This window comes from Cannabis sativa, chromosome 9 (genome assembly GCF_029168945.1).
Source record: "Cannabis sativa cultivar Pink pepper isolate KNU-18-1 chromosome 9, ASM2916894v1, whole genome shotgun sequence".
In the NCBI taxonomy this organism is placed as follows: domain Eukaryota; kingdom Viridiplantae; phylum Streptophyta; class Magnoliopsida; order Rosales; family Cannabaceae; genus Cannabis; species Cannabis sativa.
Window position 1 is genome coordinate 2,606,644 of NC_083609.1, and position 24,949 is coordinate 2,631,592.

Sequence of the window (24,949 nt, forward strand, 5' to 3'; positions counted from 1 at the left end):
ACACCATCGGACCACCCATCGGACCATCCATCGGACCAGATCTGCTACTAATTTTTTTTTTTAATGTTTTTGTACATACAAAAGTAGCATCAGGTGACCATCGGACCACCATCGGGCCACCATCGGACCCCATCGGACTACCAATTTTATTTTATTTTTTTATGTTTTTGCACTACAAAAAAGTATGGGAAATTTGAGAGGAGTATTTTTGGGTTTTAGATAAAGTGGTCATATATTTTCAATGGTGACATGTATTAGTTTAGAAATAAAATATTAGGTATATGTAAGTATAGAAAATCAAATTTCCCATTTTTATATTTGTACTCTAATGTAAAAAGTGCAAATTAGTTATAAAATCAATAATATCATTAATATTCATTAAAAATATACAAACAATTAACTTTATTTATATTATTTTAATAACTTATAAATACAAAATATTGTGAGTGGCAAATAGGTAATTAAAAAATGTGACATTTATTGCGAGTTAAAATTTAGCACATGTTATATTTTGTGCTAAATTTGGCACAATTTTTTTTTTTTGGCACAATTTTTAACTTAAGCTAAATTTAACACACATTTTACATCACCATTGGAGTTAATATTTAACAAAATATTTTAAAAAATAGCAATACACCACATTTATAGCTCTCCATTGCTCTTAACCAAGTTCAAATTTTGATGGTAAAACCCTTTAAACTACTGAACTGTTAGCAAATTTAAGGTGTCATCTATTATTAAAGTTAACTGCCAATATAAACTGCTTATGTATACACTCTTGTACGTGTGACACGTTTACATTGGTACACCTAATATTATTATTTAAAAATTATAAAAAATTTATAATATTTTTTATTTTTCAAATATTTTATTTTTATATTTTTTAATTTTAAAATAAAAATATAAGGTGTACCGATATAAACATGTCAACGTATACAAGAGTGTACACATAAGCAGTCTATGGTGGTCGTTACACCTTAAATTTGCTAACGATTTAGTAATTTAGAAGGTTTTACTGCTAAAATTTGAGCTTGGATGGTTAAGTGCAAGTGAAACGATAGTTAGGAGGGTTTAGCTGCCAAAAACTCTATCAATAATATGAATTATTTTATAAGATGCTATATACTATAAAGTAAGGTGGGGTTTAGTTGGAGATAATGAAATAGTTAGAAAATAATATTTATCTATTGTTTTGTTTCGTTACATTTTAAGATATTGTCAAAGTCTTTAGTTAAAATAAAAAAAAAAATATTTTAAAAATAAAAATATATTTTATTAATTTTAAATCACCAAATTTTTCTTAAAAAATGGTTTGATAATTTTGTTACTAATTAGTCTCGTAACTGATCTTAACATTGGAATGTCATTTTAATGAAATGATTTTTTATCATTGTGAAATAATTACATTATTTTGAAAAAAAAATCATTCCAAAATAAAATGAAAAAATTTAGGGAAAACAACAGGAATATTCTAAAAATGGAAAAAATATTACAACAATACTGTGGGCCGGCCCAATGAACATTTGTACAGCCCAAAATGAAAATATTACAAAAATACCACTTGCCCTTACCTTCAGCCGCACGTCACAAACGGAGAGGATGAATGAAGCTCCATCGATGCAGTCGGCCACGCAACCAGAATGAAACCAGATCGAACGTAAAACAACTGTAAATCCCGTCGAATTTCAATAGGAAACGAACAAATCCAACGATCTAAACAGAAATTTTTTTAAAAAAAAGAGCAGGACAACCGTGGAGAAACTGAATTTCAACATTTGATTTCGGTTTTTATAGTGCAATATCACTCAAACGATCGTCGAAAATTCAGATTGAAGCAATGTAAATCTGTATTGAACAGATCTGGAGCTCCCCCTCAAATCCAAAAAAAAAAAAGGTATGAACTGATTTTTTTTTTCAACAATGATACACGGCATTTTTAGTTGCATTCTGGTTGATTCACTGGTGTGCAACAGGAAATTCATATGGTAAAACCCATAAACAAGAACTGATTCTGATTACGGAAACAAGGGATACTAATAACTTTTTTTTATTTTTTTTTTTGCGTTGGCTTACAGTTGCATTATCGTTTGAAAATGGTTTAGAAATCATGAAGAAGTGTTATATGACAAGTACCAAGAGCTAGCATATATACAAGGTAAGATCTATGTTAATGGTAGCAAATTAGTTTTATAATAGTTGTAAATCGATCTGATTCGAATAAACATGATGAAAAATGACAATGCGTAAGAACTATGTAATTTTGGGGATATAATTGTGGTTTTTCAGTTGGTTTACAGTTGCATAATCATTTAATAATAGTTTCATTACGTTTTTTGCAGGAATTTATTGTGGAAAAGATAGAGGACAGAACAGTTTGAGACATGGTTAGCTTCCCAAAATTTAAATGAAGTTTCTTAATAGTTTTATTCTCGTTTCTTTGTAGTTTATTAACAACCAAAAAAATGGCAAAATCAGGAATCAGGACAGGAAATACAATGCTTGAACAAAGGAACAGAGATAGAAGTAAGTTTGTACTCTATTTCATAACATAATAAAACCGAAGCTTTTAAAATTCGTTGCCTCGGACTAATAACCATTGCAAAAACACAGGAAAGGAAAGACATTCCATTCCTAGTCTTCTACAATGGAAAATTCGATGATCGAATGAATTATGAAAATTATGAAGCCAGTGGACACTACATTTCTGCCAATTGTAACTATGAAGATTTGCAACAGAAACTCAAAGATGTCCTGGAATGCAACCAAGAAAACACTGTTTTGCAACTGAAATATCAAGTGAAGGAAGGATACCAACCATTGAGGATAAAGGATGATCAAAGCCTGCATTTCTACATACAACTCAAACTGAAAGACCCCGACTTCACAACATACCCAATGTGTGTGAATGTCATCAACAACCCAACAACAACCATCGATGCAACATTCTTTGGAAATGACAATTCATTAATTACACATAGAAGCGCCTTCCAATTAATCGAATACAATGCAGCAACAACAGAAGACTCAACAAATCAACAACATATAATTGAAGCAAGAGTACTGGAATTTGGGGAAGAAAGTTTTGACTTCATGGACTATGCAAAACTTGTGGCAGAGGAAATGGTTGAGCAACTGGAAAACAACAGAAAAAAGGAACCAGAAATCACAGATTATGACGAACTACTAATCACAGATCCGCATCATCCAGAAATAGAAGAAGCACAAATATACAAAGACAAAGAAACACTGCAGAGTGTGCTTGGTTTCTATGCAATTAGGAACAACTTCCAATTCAGAGTTAAAAAATCATGTGCAAGAACATACAAGATTTGTTGTTTGGATCCAAAATGCAAGTGGGCACTAACAGCATCCAGAAACGGTCCAACAAAGTCATTCATCATTCGAAAGTACGACAGAAAGGTGATACACACTTGTGATCTAAACATCAGATTTGCCGACAAGAGACAAGCTACAACGAAATTGATTGGAAACTACATCAAACCACGGTTCACCAACATAAAAACAACTCAAACGCCACAAGACATCAGAGGAGAAATGAAACACAAGTATGGGGTCAGAATGAACTACATGAAAGCATGGAGAACCAAAGAGCACGCGCAAGAAGAATTACGAGGAAAAGCCAACGAATCATACAAAGTTGCTGCCGGTTTTTGCACATGTTGCAAAAAACTAATCCCGGAACAATAGTGCACATGAAAACAGAGAATGACAACAGCTTCAAGTACTTGTTTGTCGCACTGAATGCATCAATAAAAGGATGGAAGAAATGCAAACCTATAATAGTTGTTGACGGAACTTTCCTTAAATCAACATATGGAGGTACACTGCTCTCTCGCTTGTACACGGGATGCAAATGGGCACATTTTTCCACTAGCTTTTTCTCGTTGTGGATTCGTAAAACAACAACTCATGGCAATGGTTTTTCACAAAAGTGAGAGAAACATATGGGATTAGAGAGGAACGAGTGCTTGATCTCGGATAGACATGAGAGCATAAGTAAGGCGGCTTGTCAAGTATTTCCGAAATCACACATTGCTATTGTGTATACCACCCGTTAAGCAACCTAAAAGCAACCTTCAAGAAGAATGCAAGCAAGCCGGATAAACCATTCTTCGCCGCGACGAGCATACACAGAGAGGAAATTTGAATACCATATGAGCGAGTTGGACAGCTTGGACATCCGTGTAAGACCATATTTACAACAAGTTGGATACCACAAATGGTCAAGATACCACTGCAAAAACAACAGGTATTCAACTATGACTTCAAACATTGCTGAATCTCTAAATGCGGCAAACTTGGCCTAGAGAGCTACCAATCACAACACCGATGGAGTCATTGAGAGCATTGATTCAACAATGGACATACACAAACAGAAAAAGCACGTAAAACAACAACATTTTTAACACCTACAAAGCAGAAAAGAAATTAGTCGACAACTTTGTGGAATCATTGACGAGAAAATGTAATGACATGTTAAATATTTTAGCCGCATTTTAGTTTCTTTATAGTTTGTTTTTCGTTGTTATACATATTAACGAGCTTTTACACTTAATCCGCAGTAAAACCAATAAACGAGACCATGTTCGAAGTCATTGAACTAACCAGCATCATGGGTCATCAACCTCAAGGAGAAAACATGCGGTTGCAACAGATTCCAACTTGATGAGTTACCGTGTGCTCATGCGCTTTTGTTATAAAAGAGATGAACTTGAATGTTTACAACTACTGTTCGGGTTATTACACCACGCGAACATGGCTTGAAACATACAGCGGCTCAACATATCCGGTACACAATCACACAACTTGGGATGTGCCACAAAACATAAAAGATATCATTGTTACGCCACCAAACCAAAAAATAAGATGCGGAAGACCAAGGAAACGAAGGTTTTTATCCGAATGGGATACAAAAAAACATAACAGGTGCGGCAAATGTGGACAACACGGACACAATCGAAAGACATGCAACAAACAAGCAATAAAATAGATACATATGAATTATTTGAATTGTTTAATTTTGTGTGCAAATTCAAACGAAAGGTTGATACGTGATGCTCTAAATACATGGGATTTCATTTTTATGAAATTTGAAACAGCTTTTTTAATAGTTTCAAAATCGTTTTGTTACGATTGCGACCCTTTGTAAAATATTAAGTACCGAATGACTTATTCTTTACGCTTTTAAAGGCGATCAGTCAATAATTGATAAAACATAACTTGAATAAGGGAAAAGAGTTAATGGAATACGAAGAATAAATATACATTCATAGCACTATTTAGGAAAAATGAAAACATAGTTTGTATTTAGTTGGTTAATAGTTTCTCCATAGTTGTGCGACCGTATATAAGAACTTGAACAATTAAAAAAACACACAACTTTGGGAAATACAAACCTATACAATAAAGGTATTATAAGGAGTGAATGTCAAATATCCTAAAAGTTTTAAACCAGCTACATAGTTTTAAACACACAACAACACTAAAACTTGTCAAGTAAATAGATTCAACAAATAACATAATAGAGCCACCAAATTAAAAGTTCCTATTTCTTCAATTTAGATGCCTTAGAAGACTTGGTTTGCTTCTCATCCTCGCCGTCAATACTTTCGTCAATTTTCCTTTGTCCGTACGAGTAGAAAAGTGAAGCAAGTCGGGTTCGATAAACTTCGATGTCAAAGTCTCAGGGGACATCCTTTCCGTGTATAAAGAATTCGGCAAAGGCAAGAACATATGCTCCACAATCACCGTTAAAAAACATAGAGAAAAAATAAACGGATTAGAAACTAAAAAACAACATAAAAGAAACTTAAAAGAAACACTCACTTCTTCGTCGAGACGCAAGACCACTAAGCTCCACGATTCCGAATGGAGCCGTAGGGTCGAAACCGAGGCAGAACTTGTGCTCTATTCTTCCAACCCAAGTAAATCGAAAAACAAAGGCAAGCAACACGGAATAAGCCTTCATCGCATTCCTAGCTGCGGCATTCATCTTCGCGGTTCTCAAAGAATTGTACAGAAATAACGTCCTTTCGTGCACGTCAAGACGCCCAAAAACCCAATGACTTTCCCTTCTTAAATTGATGATGAAAAGCACGTGATCGGCTTCATACCAAGGCTTGGAACAGGGAATGCGCATACCTCGGATGTAATGCGCAATTGGGTGGGCAGCGTGAATGTGTGACATCTTAGTCTTCATTGACTTGGCCTTGTTAAATTTGTGGTACAATGCTTGGATGGAATCATCAAAAAGACAATCAGTGGTTGCGAAATTCAACGTCACAGCGGAAGAATACTTACCTTTTTTCCGAAGGTAATAGAATATGGTGTTCATATGCTGAGAAAAAAAAACAACACAGAAACACAAATGAAAAGGTTTAACAACTGTAAAAAAACTGAAATGTAGTATCAAAACTAAACAACATTTATAAAGAAACTAAAAACAAACTACCATAAGTACAATATAAATTGGAAACTTTACCGAGTCGTTCATAAACATGTCGCATGTGGCCAAATGGTAAAACCAAGTTTTATCCTCAACATAATCAACACCTAGCCTAAAACCCGGGGTAAATTTCTTTGCGCCGTCTTCATAACAATTATAATGCCTACAACAACAAAAAAACAACAAAAAAATAGCATTAAAACAGGAATAAAACTGAAAAAAAAATAATACAAAAACAGATTTAATAAAAAACGAGTCACACAGGATGTTTAAGCAATCCTTCACCAATCCAAGAGTCAAATTTTGCCTCAATCTCGGTAGATACGGGATCGGCAAAAGCATCATTAAGAGCATAAAGGCCCTTCACATAAGTCACCATTTTGAAATCCCTATCATCCCCACCGACCGAGAACCCGAGGACATAAGCTCCATTGGAGTGCTCCCGACATCAGCAGACCCGAAATCAACAAATGGAGATTTCAAGGCCGGAGCACGCTTCCTCTTATCCAACAGAGGTGTATCAGAGACAGTATCCTCAGTTTCTTCATCAGTATGAAGGGCATCTGACTTTTCACCAACAACATCTGGATTGGGTGCGGGGACCTAAAAAATAAAGAATGCATTAAAACGCTTGCAAAACATACTAGAAACTAATGAGCAACCAAAAAGAAACCTAGTTTTTTTGAAAACAATTAAAAGTAAACTTACATTGATTTTAGCAACGGCCTCCAAGCCCCAACACAACTTGATCATCATCTATTACAAGCTGGCTCAACCCATCAAAGAAATCGTCCCCCTTCAATCGTGACTCATCGCCCTTCGGCTTCTCAACATCCTTAACATTTTTATCACTCCCTCCAACATCCTCAGAAGGATTCACATCGGCGAAGGGACAAGAAGTAATGCCTTGTCGGCATCATCGGCATCCCCACCAACTTTAACCAACTCACCACCATCGTCGGAGTCGGAATCAATATTTTCTGGATCAGGCAATTGCTTCTCATCATCCTCGGCATCATCATCATCATCATCATCATCAGGATCATCATCAGAATCTTGAGTTACTAATTCATCCGATGACTTTCCTTGTATCAACCAACATAAATGAAACTTAAATAAAACAGTAAAGAAACTATACAAAAAAATATAAAAAAACCTAAACAATAAAATAAGAATAAATACCTCGTCAGAAGGACGACGATGAATGGCATTAACCTTCTCTTGGATATCCTTAATTACAGTAATTACGGATTTGAAATTAAAATCAACAATACACCTCAACGAAATGAAGTCCTCGCCAATGATGATTGATTCGAACCGAGCATCTCCAACTTAGATTTCATCCAATCAATATCTCGCCGAATCGGACTTCTTTGAAGATGAGCCACCCTCGAAGGATCGCTTCGCTACACCACGTTCATCAATAGATTCATCGAGAAATAGACCGTCAAGTTGAAGCCGCCGCCTCTCTTCATCGCAGGACGCATGTTTTTTATCTTCAACCGAACAAGATAATTAAACATAATATGAAAAAAAAATTAAAACAATTGGAAAAACCAAAAAACAACAACATATATAAAACTCGAAAAGAAACAGAAAAAAACAAGAAAGAACCGTAAAGTACCTTCTCCAAAGGTAAATCAAAAATCTTGCCCTTCAAGTCTCGAAGGGTTGGATTTTTGGTGACGATGGTGTTGCTCCGATTCGTAATCCCGGGAATAGAAGATGAAACTCTCTTACGTAAAGAGTTCACCATTGCGGGACGCATTCATAAAACCAAACAAGAAAAACCCAAGGACATCCCAATGCCCTATACCGCCCATCATATTGGCCTCCCTTCTCTCGCCTTTCTATTTTTCATAATGATCCCATGCTCAATCCTACCTTTGAATGAGTCAATTGTCAATTCAAATGATTCCCTACCCCAACAATACTCATCCCACCGACCGCTATCAACTACATCTAGAACAAACCTAGACACTTCTTTGTCAGGAGTATTGCTAAGAAGAAAACACTGAATGAAATACAAAACAGCCATTTTCAAACCAATAGACTCATCCAAACCCCACCGACTACCCAAAAAAGCATCCTCGATGGCTTTGTTGTCAATAGTTTTTACACCACGGAAACATGTTTCTACCAATTGATTTGTTTCCTGTGAAAACAACAACTTGTTGCAATCACCGAAACAATCTAAACCAGAAATAAGGTAAAATTCTTCGGCACTAAACCGTATGCAACGGCCAGCAACCTTAGCCCAAAACTCCTTAGGATTAGGTAAAACTTCCCTTAGTAATAAACTATGAACGACTTGTGGGTGAAAAACAAACTCGGGCATATCCGTAAAATGCCCAAACCGAGTTTGACGAAACAAAGAAAGCAAATTAACGAGATAAAGTGTTTTTAATATTATTTATCACAGAATCACACACCGGTGCACACACACTTAGATCCGTAAAAATCGAAGGACTAAATTTCTGATCCCAAACCCGCAACATAACAAAAAAGGGCCCATATAAATTATAAATCCTGAGTTAAACAGTATGAAAACTGTAATACAACTACAAACAAACTAAAAACAAACTATCAATGGCAAACAACTACACAAAAATAACAAAGAAAGACCTTAAATCGTTTGGAAACATAAAAAAAACAGTAAAACAACTAACCCTAAAAGAAATCGAAAAATGCAGTATAAAAAGAACAACAAAACTATATTAAAACAACAAACAAACTAAAAAACATATACAACTATAGAAAAATATAGAGCAAGGATTTGAAAATCGTTTTGAAATCTAAAATATAACAGCAAACAACTAAACCTAATGAAAATCGAAAACACAACAAAACATACCAGTAACAAACTATTAAAAAATTGAAAAGAAACTACCGAAGAATGATTGAAAACACCCAAAACGAAAACAAAACACATAACCTGTAAGCACAAAAAAACACTGAAAATAAAGAAAACAAAACAAAATTAAAGAACAACACCCAGACCAGAATCAAATGAAATGATCAAAAGCAACAATAAATAACTAAAAAATTTAAAAACATGAAACAAAATGCGCAAATGAAACCCTAAAATCACACAAAGCATAATGAACATGAAAACGCCAAAATCTGGGTAAAGCATAAATGGAAGAAAGGGGGAAACGAAAATAAAACGAAAAACCAACCTCAGTCCGATCTTCAGCATGTGTAATAGATTTTTGAAATTTTTTCCCAGAAATTTCTGGAAGCGTGGGCTCCTCCAAGTTCAGCTTCGATTTCTTCGAAGAATGGGGTCTCACACACTTCGGCATGGGAGCTTCAAAATCAGAATCAAAATCATCATTGATTGGGCGTTTACCCTTGGATTTGTTGGCCAAAGATTTCTTGCCCATTTTTGATTTTTTTTTTAGAACTGGAGAAGGGGATGAAGATGACCGAGTGATTGCCATGGTATAAATAAGATTGAAAAAAAATGAAACAGAGAGGGAAAAACAGTTGCTAAATCGTGGGCTAAGAGGAAGTTGAAAATTCGTGGATGAACCAAAAATAAGAGGGAAAAACGTGATAAATTATGGGTGGTTAATGGAGGTTACTTGAATTCAAAATGAACTTAGAGAACAGAAATGAAGAATAGAAAATGAAATGAAAAAAGAGAGGGAAGAGAGTATGATTTGATTGATGATGCATGGGGAGAGAACACGTGTATGCATGGTATGATGAGTAAGTGGTAAATGTGTAATAAAAATAAGTTTGTAAGTATAAATGTAGTAATAGGCGTGTGAGGGTAATTATGTAATAAAGTGTGTAAAAAGGATTTTTCATGTAAAAATTTCAAAAATTTAATCATTTTTTTTTCAATTTTTTGTATATATTTTAAATTTAATTTCATTCCATTCTTATATCTACTCTCATGTGGAGTTTGGTTGGAAGTAATAAAATATAATAGAAAGAAAATAATTTTTATTCTTATTTTATTTGGTTGTATATTAAAGTATTAAAATATTATTCCAATACAAAAAAAAAATAATAATTTTATTATTAATTTTTTAAAAATTTTAAATTTTATTCTATTACATTCCTATATTTTCATTACTCCCAACTAAACACCACCTTATTTTTTTCATTCTTTCCAACTAATCCCCACCTAAGGTATAACTCCGAAACTTTAAAGAGTATGCATTTGGAATTGAATATAAATAGTAAGATTTAATGCATTTGTTTTAGTAATGTAAATTATAAGAAAAAACCATAAGTAAATTATTAACAGTTAAAAACCAAATCAAATTTGACAGCAATACACAAGCAACAATTAAAAAAAAAAAGAAAAAACTAATATGTTTCATTGATTAATGAAGGTTTGTATAACAAAGTTTATGGGGTTTTAGACTTCAAAATACAGATCCCAAAACCCATTTCAATTCAATCCACAGCATAAGAAAAAGAACTGTGGAAAGAAAACCAGTAATTTTTTTGGTTGAACTAATAATGCCAATACAAGTTCCTTGTTTGTGTATACAAAACACTAAACAAACAAGCCTTATATTGTAACTAAATGCCATAAGTTATATATACTTTCTTTCAGTGTATAAGATCAAGAGCTGCTTCTTGCACTGATGGCTCAGTAATATGTACAAAATCCTCTGATTCCCTTTCCACTTCCTCCCAACACTTATTGGAACCTTTTCCTTCCTTCATCTTCTTCACGAAACACACAAATCGTCTCCAGTTATCGTCCTCAAACAGATATGGATTCATCCTCAAGTAAGTGAATGCACACATCTCTCCTTCTCCATTGCTACCTTCAAAGTTAAACGATGCTGCCTGTAAGATCTGCTCGAGAGCATAATCATCGTAACGGGGCAGTGCGTTTTCGCCAGCGAGTGGAACTTGTGCCTTCTGTGTGGCCATGATAACTTGTCTAACGAGCTTCTCTGGTAAGCATAGGGCGTCTTGAGGCTGCTCGTGATCTCGCATCTCAATGCAAGTGAAGTTGAATATGGCGCCGTGTCTAGCTAACATTTGGGCGATGGGGAAGTAACCATCTCTGAAACGGGTGTTGTAGTAGCCTGCTGTGAGCTCAGGGGCATGGGATCTGGTCCCATAGTGCCAGTGAATTCCAGCAATCTTCACCGAGATCTTTGCACCGGTGTCCTCGAAAATAGACTTGGCTGCGGAGACAATTCTCTCCCCGTGGTCGATCAGCAACTGGGAATACCAAGTGAGGAAGAATTCACCATAAGTACTGTTCCAACCTCCACCTTTCTTTTTAAAAAAGGGGGTATCTTCAGGCCAGTTATTGTAGTGACCAGCATCAGTGGGACCTGTGCTACCCCATTCTGGCTTACCATTTGCTTCTGCTGCAGCTTTCAAACTTTTGATCATGTACTGCATATGATAATCAAGATTCATATCAATTCATTGGCACATAACAAATACTTATGACTGGTTTCTTAACAAACCATAGACAATATATATTTGAACTAGTCCTAATACAAACTCTATGAATGAATTTCTGAATGGTAAAAACAGTACCTTGTCAAAACACTGGAAAGCTCCAATTCCTGGGAATCTCCAAGTACCATTCTGCTCTGGGTATGAAGGGTAACGAAGCTCACCAGCTGGACCCATTCCCACTTGAATTTCCTGATAAAAACCAAACATGCAAAACTCAGTCAAACAAAACTCTCTAATAATTGATAACAGAATCCGTGAAAGAAAGTAAATTGACCAAAATAATAATTATAAGAACAAAAGAATCGGCTACATTACTCACCACAATGGTGTCACCAAGAAGGTGTTTGAAGTTGTCTCTAAATGAACGCATGAAATCAGCGTAACACTGAACAGGAGTGCGACCCTTAAGAACTGGGATGGTGTCACATCCAAGGGAAACGTACTCGTAGTTCCTCTTTCCCCATTGATCAGTATAAGCAAGGTCCTGGTCCTTGTCAATCTCCTCCACCACCCACTTGGGTAAAGGAATACTGTATTAAATTCAAAATCAAAATCATCAGCAAACGGATTCCATCAGAATTTTAAAAATGAAATAATAGAAAAAGTGTTAATTACATAAATAAAACTTAAATAAAAAGGAAATTGGTGACCCCAGTAACCAATCCACCCCGACCCTACAAACTTACAAAACTTACAATTAATCTTAGTTATAATTGCAATTAGTAAACCTAACAAAAATCCAAATAATCTCTAAGAAACTGTGTTAACTCTTAAAAACTAAGACTGCTAAACACTCCAAAAAAATAAATACTGTAAGTTCTCAAATTGTTTTTTTTTTCTTTAGAGAAGCCAGCATGAAAGTAAAAAAAAAAAAGCCAAGCCAAACAGAGCATTAAATAATAATAATAATAATAATAATAATAATAATAATAATAATAATAATAATAATAATAATAATAATAAAATTTAAAACAGTTTTTTCATGTCAAATAATAATTAACAAAAAGTTAAAGCAAATAATAAAATACTAAAATTTACTAAATAACCTCACTTATAAATCTACCATGCTATTTGCTTAGCTATTATCTTGCTTAATAAAATTTTCATCGACTAATTTACAAAACAGTTTCTTCATGTCAAATAATAATTAACAAAAGGTTAAAGCAAATAATACTAAATTACTAATAACAATAATAATAATACGTACGTGCAAGAATCGCCAACGTTTCCACCACACTGATGAAAAGACATAACGGCTTGAACCTTAAGCCCATTCTTCTTAGCCATCTCGATTAACTCATTGTAACCTCCCCAATTGTACGATCCCGGTGAGTCTCCCTCGACCAGACCCCACCACACATCCATCATGATCCCCACCACACCAGAACTCTTCAAAGCCTGAAAACTCGCATTAATCGCCTTCTTCCGATTCACCGTATGGTTCATCGTCACACTATCTAAAGGCATCATCACATAAACCGGCACCCCACTCTCCTTACCATGCGCACCACGTCCTTCTCTGTATTCAGACAAATCTCCCTCCTCCACCACATACGGCGGAGCCGGTTCTAAATAATCCGTCGCCAAATAAGCCTGACACGCAACCGATAATAAATCCGCCCGTATTCCTCCGTACACCGGACTCCGCGGCGGAGTCCGACAAGGACTCAGTTGCCTAGACCTACACGGACTCCGCGCCGGCGTTATTCTACCGTCGGCGAACTCAACCGGCATCTGAATAATCCTGCATCGATGACTAGTCACGGGAGATTTCCACATCGCCGTTACCGATGAACTTGATCCCGATTCTCCCGAAACAGTAGTTCCAGCCATTGCCGCAATCCGAGCGATATTCAACGCCATCTTTTTCCGATCGTCGATTCAGAGAGAATGGAATTTTGGAATGGGTTTCAGATTTTTAAATTTGGATAATGGATACAATGAAACTGAATGAGGTATTTATAGGCTGTTAAAATCAGATAATCCTAAAAATAATCTCTGTTTAAACCGCAAATCTCTCAATAATTATAAGCCACGTGTCAATTCCTTTTTCTATTTCACGTGGGAATAGGTCAAATATTCAAATTTATGGATGGAAAATTATATTTTTAAGATAAAAAAATTTAAATTTGATATTAGTTAAAAAAATTATATGAGTTTAAATTTAAATTTGAATTAATATTTTTTTTATATTTAAATATGATACAGTTTAAAATTTAAATTTATTTGTTATGGAGTTTTTATTTGTATTCTAAAAATTTGTAAAAAGATCTTATTTTTTATTTTTTGTTGTAGGAAAAAAAATTATATATACTTTAAAAAAATTACGAAAGATACAATTAACAAAATAATAGTAAAAAATTAAAAATATTAATAAAAAATTTTAAAATTATTTGAGTCTGTATAATTTTTAATAGGGGGCTTTATATATACCTCATAAAATTATAAGAACATCACAATTTTAATAATTTTTATTTTATATAAAATATATATATCTTTATTCATATTATTTTTTTAAAAAAAATTACAGGTCCAAAAAAATATACTTACAAAATAAAAATAAAGTATTTATTTAAAATATTAAAACAAAAAATTAAAATAAAATATTATATGAAATATTTTTAGAAAAAAATATATACTTTTAAAAAATATGAAAATAAAATTAAAATAACTATTCTCATATTAAAGAAAATAATTTGAAAATATAATTTTTAAAAAATATTAAAAGTAATTTTTAAAAATTAATTAAAATTAATTTTTTTAATATTAGAGTGGCAATTCCCCTTATAACTTTATATTTTATGAGGTGTAGATAAAATTAGAAAATTTTACAATGTACACATATTTTATAGTACTATACGTTTTTAGTTATTTAAGACATCTTTAAAATTTGGAGAAATTTGAAAAAATTTAACACGGTGAAAAGAAAACAATGTTCAAATAGTAAGTTGCATGCAGGATTCTTTTATTTTTGACGCATGTGAATTAAACTATTTAAATACTATATTTTGTATTGTAAATTATTTTGAATTTTTCAAAATTTTACGAAATATCTTAAATAATTATAATATACACCCTATAAAAATTTTCTTTTTGATATTAATAGGGGTGTGCTTAAATTGAATGACAACCGATCGCCAAATATTGAATATCTAATTGTAATCAGATTGGTTTTGATGTTATTTTTGCATATTTAATTAGATTGAATCGAATGTTGTAACTTGGATGGGGTGTCGAAAAATTCAAGTATATATGCATATATTAAAATTAACATTAATTTTTTTTTTTATTATTATTATATGGATCCAATCTAATTCAATAAATATTAGATTTAAAATATTAAATGATTTGATCCGATCTAAAAAATTAAGATTAAAATATTAGATTAACTCAAATTAAATCAATATACATTAAATAGATAGAATTGATTTAATACAATATTTAATGAATATTGAATTGATTGGATGATTAAAATTTAAAATTAATTAGATCAGATCGAATGATAAAATTTAACATTCAATATATATAATTAGATTAGATTTAAATAGATTTAAAAATATTCAATATTATTCAATAAACACTATGTTGTATGTAGAGTGTATAATTTAGTGGGGTTTAATTAAAATTTTATTTATTTATTTATTTAAATATAAATATGGGAGGTGGTGATTGCCCTTGTTGGGTTAGTTATTTTTATATATTTATTAATTTTTGGTAAATGTAAATGTAAGGTTGGTTTGAGGTCCACGATATAAAAAAGTCAAAAATCGGTGACTAATGTCGTTTAGTGAGATGACACGTGGCGTAGATGTAAGGATAGATAAGGATAATGAGTGTGCGTGATGTGTTGACACGTCAAAGGGTCCCACCTACTACGTATGATTGTGGTTTTAAACAACAATTGAATCTGGTTGTATTTTGATACAGTTATGTGGGACCCACATCTCAATCAACTAACATTTGAATTTGCTTACGTGGCCTTATGTTTTCCAATATAAAATTTACAATAATAATAATAATAAGAAAAAAAGCCTTTAAAAATTTGTGGGAAATTTCCTCTTGATCCTTTTCTTATCCATTTTGTGTGGTAGAAGATCATTTTAAATTTTAAGGTTTTATTTAGTTTATGAAAATTTTTGAAAATAAAAAGAACTACAATAATATTCTTGTCCACAAACTATATTTGTGAATTGTAATAACAAAAATGGCCTTTTCTAAAAAAAGAAAAAGAAAAAAAATTATTCAAGTGCCCTTCTAACATACTCCCTTTATTATTATTATTATTATTTAGGTACTTTATGATTAAATTTTTAAAATTTTAAAATTTAGCACGATCAATTTTCAAATTAAAAAATTAAAGCTAAATTTTGTTAGTCTGGCTCCATTATGTGCCTGATGGCTCATCTGTAACACTAAATTAACATTGACATGTCATATGAAACCATGTCAAATTTTGGTATAAAATTAAGAAACTAAAACTAATTAATTTTCATTATTAGATAAAAATTAAAAAATAAATGAAAATAGAAGAAAAATATAAATAAATAAACAAAAAACAAAGAATGAAGAAGATCGAAAGGAGAGAAAGAAACTAGGCGCCATTGTTGTGCGAAAAAGAAGAAAATGGTGACGGTCTAAAGGAGGAATTGCGATTGCGAGTAGCCTAAAATCCCAAAATGTTACACCTCGTGGACGAGTTCGAACCCAGGAAGAAGATCTGCAAAGTACCCTCTAAGTCTTGTGAGTTCTCTTCTTCTCTTTCTTTTTTCCTTTTTTTTTTAGGTTTTTCTTCGCTATACTATGCCAATATTTCTTGATTGGCAGCGTCGTGGTGGGTGTGAGTTTTGGGAATGAATCGATCCTCCTATGTGTGATCGTGCCACTATTGTGATTCCTAGCCTGTTGAAAAAGATTCGTCAGTTAAAACAAGAAATATCAATAATTTTTAGGTCATAAGTGAGAGAAATAAATGAGCAACCTTAACTTAAAAGGCTACCTGAAAGTGAGAGCCTCCATGATAACAGTCCAAGTGTTCGAGTTCCTCAGTGTTCGAGCTGCCATAAAAATAGTAAAAATGCCTTTTGTAAAAATATTGTCATTTGCGTTGTTGTTTCTTTTGTATTGTTTTGGTTCAAGATCCTATTTTAACTTTATTATTTAGTAGGATTTTGAACAAGTGTTCCTATTAATTTTGCATGTAATACTTGATATTTTGGAATGAAAATGGTTATTTTGACAAGTTTAGATCTTCTACTGCCAACATAAAAGTTAAAGTATACATATTCCAACAGGATTTGTCCCAAAATAAACCTATCACAAAAGTTAAAGACTCAATTACCTAACCATTCTAAAAAGATTTGTTCCAAAATAAACCTAGCGCAAAAGTTATCTATTCCAAAATAAAAGCTTTCTATTAATGGAGGCAGTAGCAGTAATGCTATAACATTTAACACTAACAATTACATAACATTTAACTATGACAAACTAATACTATAACAGTTAACTTCATTGTTGAGTAGACTATGAGGTCGATCCTTCCCTTGCTGCCTGTTCCAGCTCACTGCTTCTCCTTTCACATTCTCCTTTTTAATGTTTATGGGATTGAATTTTGAATAGGTAGCTTCCGTCCTTTATTTTTTGAACCTACACCAATATGATAACATAGTCAATACCAACTGAAAGTGTATTAAAATATTTAAGTGATATAAAAATATACCTATAGTGGTGGTAGTGTTTTAGATTTTTTCGCATTTTTTAGTTGTGTGACCAGCCTCCATACAATTTGAGCAATGCATTTTTGTTGTGAAAATTGTATACGCAAGTGTACGCAATCGTAACAAGTAATAAAGTGATAAATCGAGTATCGTCTCCACAGGGATTGAAAATTGGAAATTGATTTATAAAACTAATTACTCACAAATTGGCTTCAACAAAAAAATAAAATAAAATAAAGTGATGAGAATATGTAAAAAAAAAAAATTAACAAACACAAATTACGAAGAAAGCAAGCTAGAATTATTAAATTGGCCTAAAAAAATGCAAAGTTGATATAATAGTGCTAATGAGTATTGTTGTAAATTGATAATGTCAACTAGGAATTTAAAATGTCATAATCCTTTTTCCAAAGTGTTTATGGTTTGATTCTCTAATTAATTAACATATTCCTATGCCTAATTAATTTTAAGAATATCAATTTAAGCACAATTCCTTCAAGTCATACAAGGTAAATAACACATTCCTATGCTATTTACAAATCACACTTTTCCAAGTTGATATTCATGCATCATTCAAGCAATTCCACTAACCCTATTTTTTCCAAAATCAAGATTAGCTACTACTTACTAATGGTGATCAAGTAAAAGTAAGCAATTGCACAATAAACACTCTTAAATGAACAAAACCAATTCACTAAACATAGCAATAAAATACCAAATCACAATTTAAGTCAACAAAATAATTCTAGCAAAATAAAAATTAACTCATAAAGAATTGTGCAAAAATTACAAAGTTTAAAAGAAAAGAGATATAGAAATAAAAACCCATTTGGAGCTTGTCACAATACTCCAAGTTCCTCTTCCAAATTTCTCTTCTTCTTCCTCTTAATTTTTGCCAATCTCTAAATAAAAATGCTAAATTAAAACCCTAAATAAAACTCTCTCTCTCTTTTTCTTCTTTTTCTTTTTCTTCATTTTCTTTTTCTTCTTTTTCTTCATTTTCTTCGGCGTCAGGAGCAAGCAGCCCAGCCGCCCCTTTTCTTCAATCTTGTATCACGCCTACTGCCTTCAATCCATCATATATATAATGTCTTTTTTTTTTTTTTTCATTTCTATTTTTTTTCCAAATCAAGCCCTCACTTGATTTTCTTTTCTCTTTGTTTTTTTTTTTTGGCCCAATCTTTCTTTCTTTTGACTTTCAACTAGTGAAATAAAAGCCCAACATCATGGCCCATAACACTTAATATCAATTTTGCATTTAAATTCCTACAACATCACACACAATTATATTTAATTAATTGGGAGACTAAATAAACAAATAAAAATTAAAAAAATTAATTAAAACTAATTTCAAAATACTAAAATTAATATTTATGCAAAATTAAAGAAAACCAAATAAAAGTCACTAAAATAAACTAAAAATTCTTGAGAACAAAACTAATTTAATGCCCAAAAAGATATAAATAACTCTATTTTCATAGAGTTATCACACCCCAAACTTTAAACTTTGCTTGTCCTCAAGCAAAAAGAAAAAATAAACTAAAATCAATGTAAAACAATAGGCAATATGACACTAAAGTTGGTGATCTCCACATTTCCTTAAAGGTTGATTAATGAACATAGCTTAGAGAAAAATAAAAAGATTGTCCAATGATTGTGAAGAATTCAAGCACAAGTTTCATTCCAATTTCGATTACTCCAAGTGTGTGTGTGAAATGCCTTTTATCAAAATATTACTTGCAATTTAGATCAATTTATGTAAATATGAATTAAGCACAAAATCTCTAAAGTGAAAAAGTCTCATAGGTTTGTTTTTCATCTCTCTCTCCACTAATGTAGACAAACACAAACCAAAGATCAAAAGGACTTTTTCAAGCTTGTAATGTAAGGCTTAGGTGAAGGTGGTTAAGAGAAGTCATTTTTGGCTCAAAACACCTAAAAACACCTTAATTTTTCTAAGACCAAAATGAGACCTCACACTTACTTCCTCAAATAATATCCCACAAAAAATTTGAGTATTAATATTGCCATTATTTATTGTCCCAAAATTTTCCAAAATAATGTGCTCCCAGGAGTTATAGCAATGCTTTAGCATATCATTTTTCGTGTCTCTCGCTCAGAATGTCGAAGCAATGCTATAACACCTGACTTCAAGCTTCTAAAAAAAAAAAAAAAAATCTTGCTCTTTTTTTTTTTTTTTGGCAAGGGGTGGCACACCCCAAACTTAATTTTAAACACACTTTTTTTTTCAAGGGGTGGCACACCCCAAACTTAATTTTAAACACTCTTTTTCCTTTTTTTTTCTCTTTTTTTTATCTAACAATGCAAATATAATAATGACAATATACACAAAATATGTTAACTCTCCCCCAACTTAAAATCCAACATTATCCCCGATGGTGAGAATAATAAAATGACACAATGAAAACACTCACCCAATTACCACTCAACCAAAATTACACTCCTCTCATCCCTTTCATGACCCAACTAACAAATATCTTAGAATAATAAGGTGCTCAATGGGTATATGGTAAAGATATTTGTATTTGGCTAGGCTTACATGTGGTAAAAAAAATAAAGGGATCAATTATGCTCAAAGAGGGTGGCTAGGGATAAAATATATCATGGTTGGCTCAAAAGGCTCAAACGGTCCAAAGATGGCCTAAATCATGTCTTTGGTTAAGTGTAGTCTAGGATTTCGCCTCAAGAGTGAATCAAACAAATTCTAAGACTTGCGAGATCACAAAATCACATATTTACACAAACTTTCACCAAATCACACACAATTAAATGATCAAGGCATTTGTGCTCAAAATTAGACATATCTCAATCAAAATGAAACTAGCAAAAGAATTAATCACAAGCTCAAGCAATATTTACATTTTTCAACAAGCTATGCACACTATCAATCATGTATTAGAATATGAAAAAATCACCAAACCAAAGCACATATGCCTCAATTTTTTTTTTCAAACAAGCAAAATAAAAGAAAAGAAGAGAAAAAAAAATATTTAGTTTCCCAAACCATTGTATGCACAAAATTCTCAAATATGTGTGAGCAAGTTTAAAATTAATAAAGAAGAGTTAAAGAGGAACTCCCCTAGTCAATGATGTGCAAACTTGCTTGTGTCAACCTCCATAAGTGCGTCCAATTCCATTTGACTTTATGCTTGCACCTACAAGAGAGAAAAAGAAAAGAAAGAGAGAAAAAACTGCAATGCAATTGTCAAAGCCATTTAACATTGCATGTTTATTGAATTTGAAACAAAATAAAGACAAAGTTTAGAAAGCTTGGGTTGCCTCCCAAGAAGCGCTTGATTTAAAGTCGTCGGCTTGACTTTTTGAGAAGCACTCATCAAAGAGCGGCTTCCGCCCATAGAGAGTGGCATATGCCCTCACAAATGGGTCTTTGTCATGAACGCCCTCAAGCTTGGCGAGATATGAAATTGATGAGCGCAAATGTTCAACTTTTCTTGACTTCGAAGAATTGGCATGATGGATGCCAAGGTACCATACCAATGGTGGAGGAGGAGGTAGTGGCCAAAAAGGATCCTCATAAACATAGTATTCCATTACCATGAGCTCTTTGACTTGAGGAATGCAAAAATGCTCTTGTTGAATTTTTTCAAAAACTAGACAGTTTTGCTGTGATAATGCTACAGCATTATGAGCAGCAATAAATGTTGACCAACTTGGAATGCTTGCTTCCTTATCTTTTATTTCACTACTTTGGATTGAAGTGAGCTCTTGTAATTGCTCAAAATTTTCCCCAAGTATCTCCAACTCATCACCACTCCTCAAAATGACATTTTCATTTTCTTCTTCCTCCCTTGAATTTTCCATATCAATACCCAAAGTTTCATGGGGTTTAGCATACAACTCATTGACCAAAAGCTCAAATTGATTCTCCAATTTCTTCAAGGATGAAGCTTGGCTTTGAATTAAGGCATCATTTTTCGCCATGAACTCCATCATCAATGCCTCAAGTGAGCTTGGTTGAACCATTTGATGAGGCTCTTCTTCTATGTTGAACTCTTGAAAATCCTTCAATTTCTCATCATTTGGTACTTGAGTGTAAGTGTCAAAATTTGGCTCCGAATTGTCGTAGTTGTCCTCCCAAACATGGTCACTGTTTGGACAATTACAACACCACTCATTGTACTCCGCAATGTCTTCCAACATCCAATAGGCTTCATCAATTGATAGTTGGTAGAAATTGGTGGTACCATTTCCTCTTTCTACCCATTTTCGTGTGCTTGGATTCAACCCATTTAGGAAGATTTCTAGTTGACACTCTTTGGACAACCCATGATATGGAAACCTCATTAGAAGTGTCTTGTATCTCCACCATGCTTCATACAAGAACTCCAAGTCATGTTGAACAAAATTCATAAGGATTTGTCGATGAGACATCCCAAGTACCTTGAAAAAGGTACCAAGACAAACAAACAAAGCGTAAAATAGAACAAGGAAAATAAAACGAAACAAATAAAAAACTAAAAAAAAAACAAATTGATAGTAATTAAGTTCCACAAACAAAATTTCACTAAATCAATCCCCGGCAACGGCGCCAAAAACTTGTTGTGAAAATTGTATACGCAAGTGTACGCAATCGTAACAAGTAATAAAGTGATAAATCGAGTATCGTCTCCACAGGGATTGAAAATTGGAAATTGATTTATAAAACTAATTACTCACAAATTGGTTTCAACAAAAAAAAAAAAAATACAATAAAATAAAGTGATGAGAATATGTAAAAAAAAAAAATTAACAAACACAAATTACGAAGAAAGCAAGCTAGAATTATTAAATTGGCCTAAAAAAATGCAAAGTTGATATAATAGTGCTAATGAGTATTGTTGTAAATTGATAATGTCAACTAGGAATTTAAAATGTCATAATCCTTTTTCCAAAGTGTTTATGGTTTGATTCTCTAATTAATTAACATATTCCTATGCCTAATTAATTTTAAGAATATCAATTTAAGCACAATTCCTTCAAGTCATACAAGGTAAATAACACATTCCTATGCTATTTACAAATCACACTTTTCCAAGTTGATATTCATGCATCATTCAAGCAATTCCACTAACCCTATTTTTTCCAAAATCAAGATTAGCTACTACTTACTAATGGTGATCAAGCAAAAGTAAGCAATTGCACAATAAACACTCTTAAATGAACAAAACCAATTCACTAAACATAGCAATAAAATACCAAATCACAATTTAAGTCAACAAAATAATTCTAGCAAAATAAAAATTAACTCATAAAGAATTGTGCAAAAATTACAAAGTTTAAAAGAAAAGAGATATAGAAATAAAAACCCATTTGGAGCTTGTCACAATACTCCAAGTTCCTCTTCCAAATTTCTCTTCTTCTTCCTCTTAATTTTTGCCAATCTCTAAATAAAAATGCTAAATTTAACCTTAAATAAAACTCTCTCTCTCTCTCATTTTTTTTTTCTCTTTTTTTCTTCTTTTTCTTCATTTTCTTCTTTTTCTTCATTTTCTTCGGCGTCAGGAGCAAGCAGCCCAGCCGCCCCTTTTCTTCAATCTTGTATCACGCCTACTGCCTTCAATCCATCATATATATAATGTCTTTTTTTTTTTTTTCATTTCTATTTTTTTTCCAAATCAAGCCCTCACTTGATTTTCTTTGGGAAATTTACACCCTATACTGTTTTTTCCCAATTTATAACTTTTTTACTGTTGCACGGAAATTGCAACATTTATACTGTTTTTTTTTTTTTTTTTTTTTGCGCCTTTAAAACTTTAGCTTTTTTTTTTTTTTTTATTTTAAGTGATAAAAAAAATGATGTGATGGGAATTGTCACATTTGTGGCAGACTTTTTTTTTTTTTTTCTTTTCTTTTAATTCAATTTAATCATTATATCAATAAAAAAAATGATGTGATGGGAATTGTCACATTTGTGGCGGCTTTTTTTTTTTTTTTTCTTTTCTTTTAATTCAATTTAATCATTATATCAATACAATTACTCTCTTTCACACCACGTTTTTATACCTACTATCCCATTTAATTATTCATCTTCTTCTTCTTATGTTCTTCTTCTTCTTCTTCTTCTTTTTTTTTTTAAAAAAAAAAACACATCCAGTTATTGTCTTTGGGTCAAATTTTTTGTGGTTATTCTCTCTTCTTATGTGTTTACTAATCTATCTACTATTCACCTTCTTCTTCTTCTTTTTTTTCTTTTTTTTTTCCCAAATCTATAATATTACCCAAATAAAAGCTATGTTTTTATGGCTGAGATGATGAGGGGAAGGAAGACCATGAAGGTGATAGTTCTTAGTTCTTCTTCTTCATCTTCTTTTCTTTTCTTCTTCTTTTTTTTTTAATTTTTTGAAGTTCTTAGTTATGTTTTTTTTTAAAATATAAGATTTAGTGTGGTTTTTTTTTGTTCTAATTTTCTAGAACTTTTCTTGCAAATATAGTGCATTTAGTATTGAGGATGTGCACAACATAGTTAATTTTTTATCATTTTTTTTTATTGTTTTTTTTGTTTTAGTATTGTTTTAGTATTGTTTTACTGTTGTTTTTCATGATTTATTTATTTGAATTAATAGGTATTTTCTGGGTGTTCTCGTGTTGTTGTGATGGTTATGTCTGTGAGTGTGGAAGATGGAGGTGTGTGTTTCTTTTATATTTTTCTAAGTAGTTATTTTTGCTTCATTTGTTTTTGTGTTGTTTTAGTATTGTTTTAGTATTGTTTTAGTATTGTTTTACTGTTGTTTTTCATGATCAATATATTTGACGAGCTCACTCACAAGAGAGTTTTGAGGTGTGTGTTTCTTTTATCTTTTTCTAAGTAGTTATATTTTGCTTCATTTGTTTTTGTGTTGTTTCAGTGTTGTTTTAGTAGTTTTTTTTTTTAAATTTTCTAGGTATAGACTTGCAAATATAGTTGATTTTGCATCTGGTGTGGAGGTTGTGCAGCAGATTGTTTGTTTTTTTTTAATCATTTTTTTCTTTTGTTTTGTTTGATTGTTTTAGTGTTGTTTTACTGTTGTTTTGCCATGATTATTTATTGACGTCGATTTTACTGCTTTTGTTTATTCTTGTCGGAATTAATGGTTATTTTCCGGTGTCCTGGTGTTGTTGTGGTGGTTATGTCTGTGATTGTCAAAGATGGAGGCCTCATACTTTTGTTTTGTTGTTGACAGTATAAAAGAAAAAAAAAAGGGGAGGACAGTATAAATATGTAATATGCAATGAAAAAAAAAATCTGGGAAATTAATAAATCATTATTTTGTAAAAATTCAAGTAATATATATGTTAGTGTATATATATAATGAAGTGCATG

The 24,949-nt window shown here is 32.2% G+C and overlaps 2 protein-coding genes and 2 long non-coding RNA genes across 4 annotated transcripts; 1 reads left to right on the plus strand and 3 right to left on the minus strand.

The window, feature by feature from the left end:
• Nucleotides 1-5,830: 5,830 nt before the first annotated feature.
• Nucleotides 5,831-6,660, minus strand: LOC133031018 (uncharacterized). The gene is made up of 2 exons (XM_061104226.1): nt 6,503-6,660; nt 5,831-6,358 (listed from the first exon to the last, which is right to left on the minus strand). Exons 1-2 carry the CDS (start codon nt 6,518-6,520, stop codon nt 5,831-5,833), a joined length of 546 nt encoding a protein of 181 aa, XP_060960209.1. The 5' UTR covers nt 6,521-6,660.
• Nucleotides 6,661-10,769: 4,109 nt separating this feature from the next.
• Nucleotides 10,770-13,886, minus strand: LOC115723010 (beta-amylase 1, chloroplastic). Its single transcript, XM_030652406.2, has 4 exons — nt 13,122-13,886; nt 12,234-12,444; nt 11,993-12,103; nt 10,770-11,845 (listed from the first exon to the last, which is right to left on the minus strand). Exons 1-4 carry the CDS (start codon nt 13,775-13,777, stop codon nt 11,039-11,041), a joined length of 1,785 nt encoding a protein of 594 aa, XP_030508266.2. The 5' UTR covers nt 13,778-13,886; the 3' UTR covers nt 10,770-11,038.
• A 2,525-nt stretch (nt 13,887-16,411) lies between these two features.
• On the minus strand, nt 16,412-19,709 carry LOC133030968 (uncharacterized). The gene is made up of 2 exons (XR_009684523.1): nt 18,454-19,709; nt 16,412-17,557 (listed from the first exon to the last, which is right to left on the minus strand). It is a non-coding gene; the product is annotated as an uncharacterized LOC133030968 (long non-coding RNA).
• LOC115723012 (uncharacterized) lies at nt 16,433-17,153 on the plus strand. The gene is made up of 2 exons (XR_004012893.2): nt 16,433-16,654; nt 16,739-17,153. It is a non-coding gene; the product is annotated as an uncharacterized LOC115723012 (long non-coding RNA).
• Nucleotides 19,710-24,949: the final 5,240 nt, after the last annotated feature.

Excerpts from the sequence above, each read along its gene's own strand:
- LOC115723010 (XM_030652406.2), bottom strand. The coding sequence starts at position 13,777 with ATGGCGTTGAATATCGCTCGGATTGCGGCAATGGCTGGAACTACTGTT. Across the intron at positions 12,445-13,121 it reads AACGTTGGCGATTCTTGCAC|TATTCCTTTACCCAAGTGGG; the intron begins GTACGTATTATT and ends AATTTAATACAG. Across the intron at positions 11,846-11,992 it reads CTTTCCAGTGTTTTGACAAG|TACATGATCAAAAGTTTGAA; the intron begins GTACTGTTTTTA and ends TATCATATGCAG.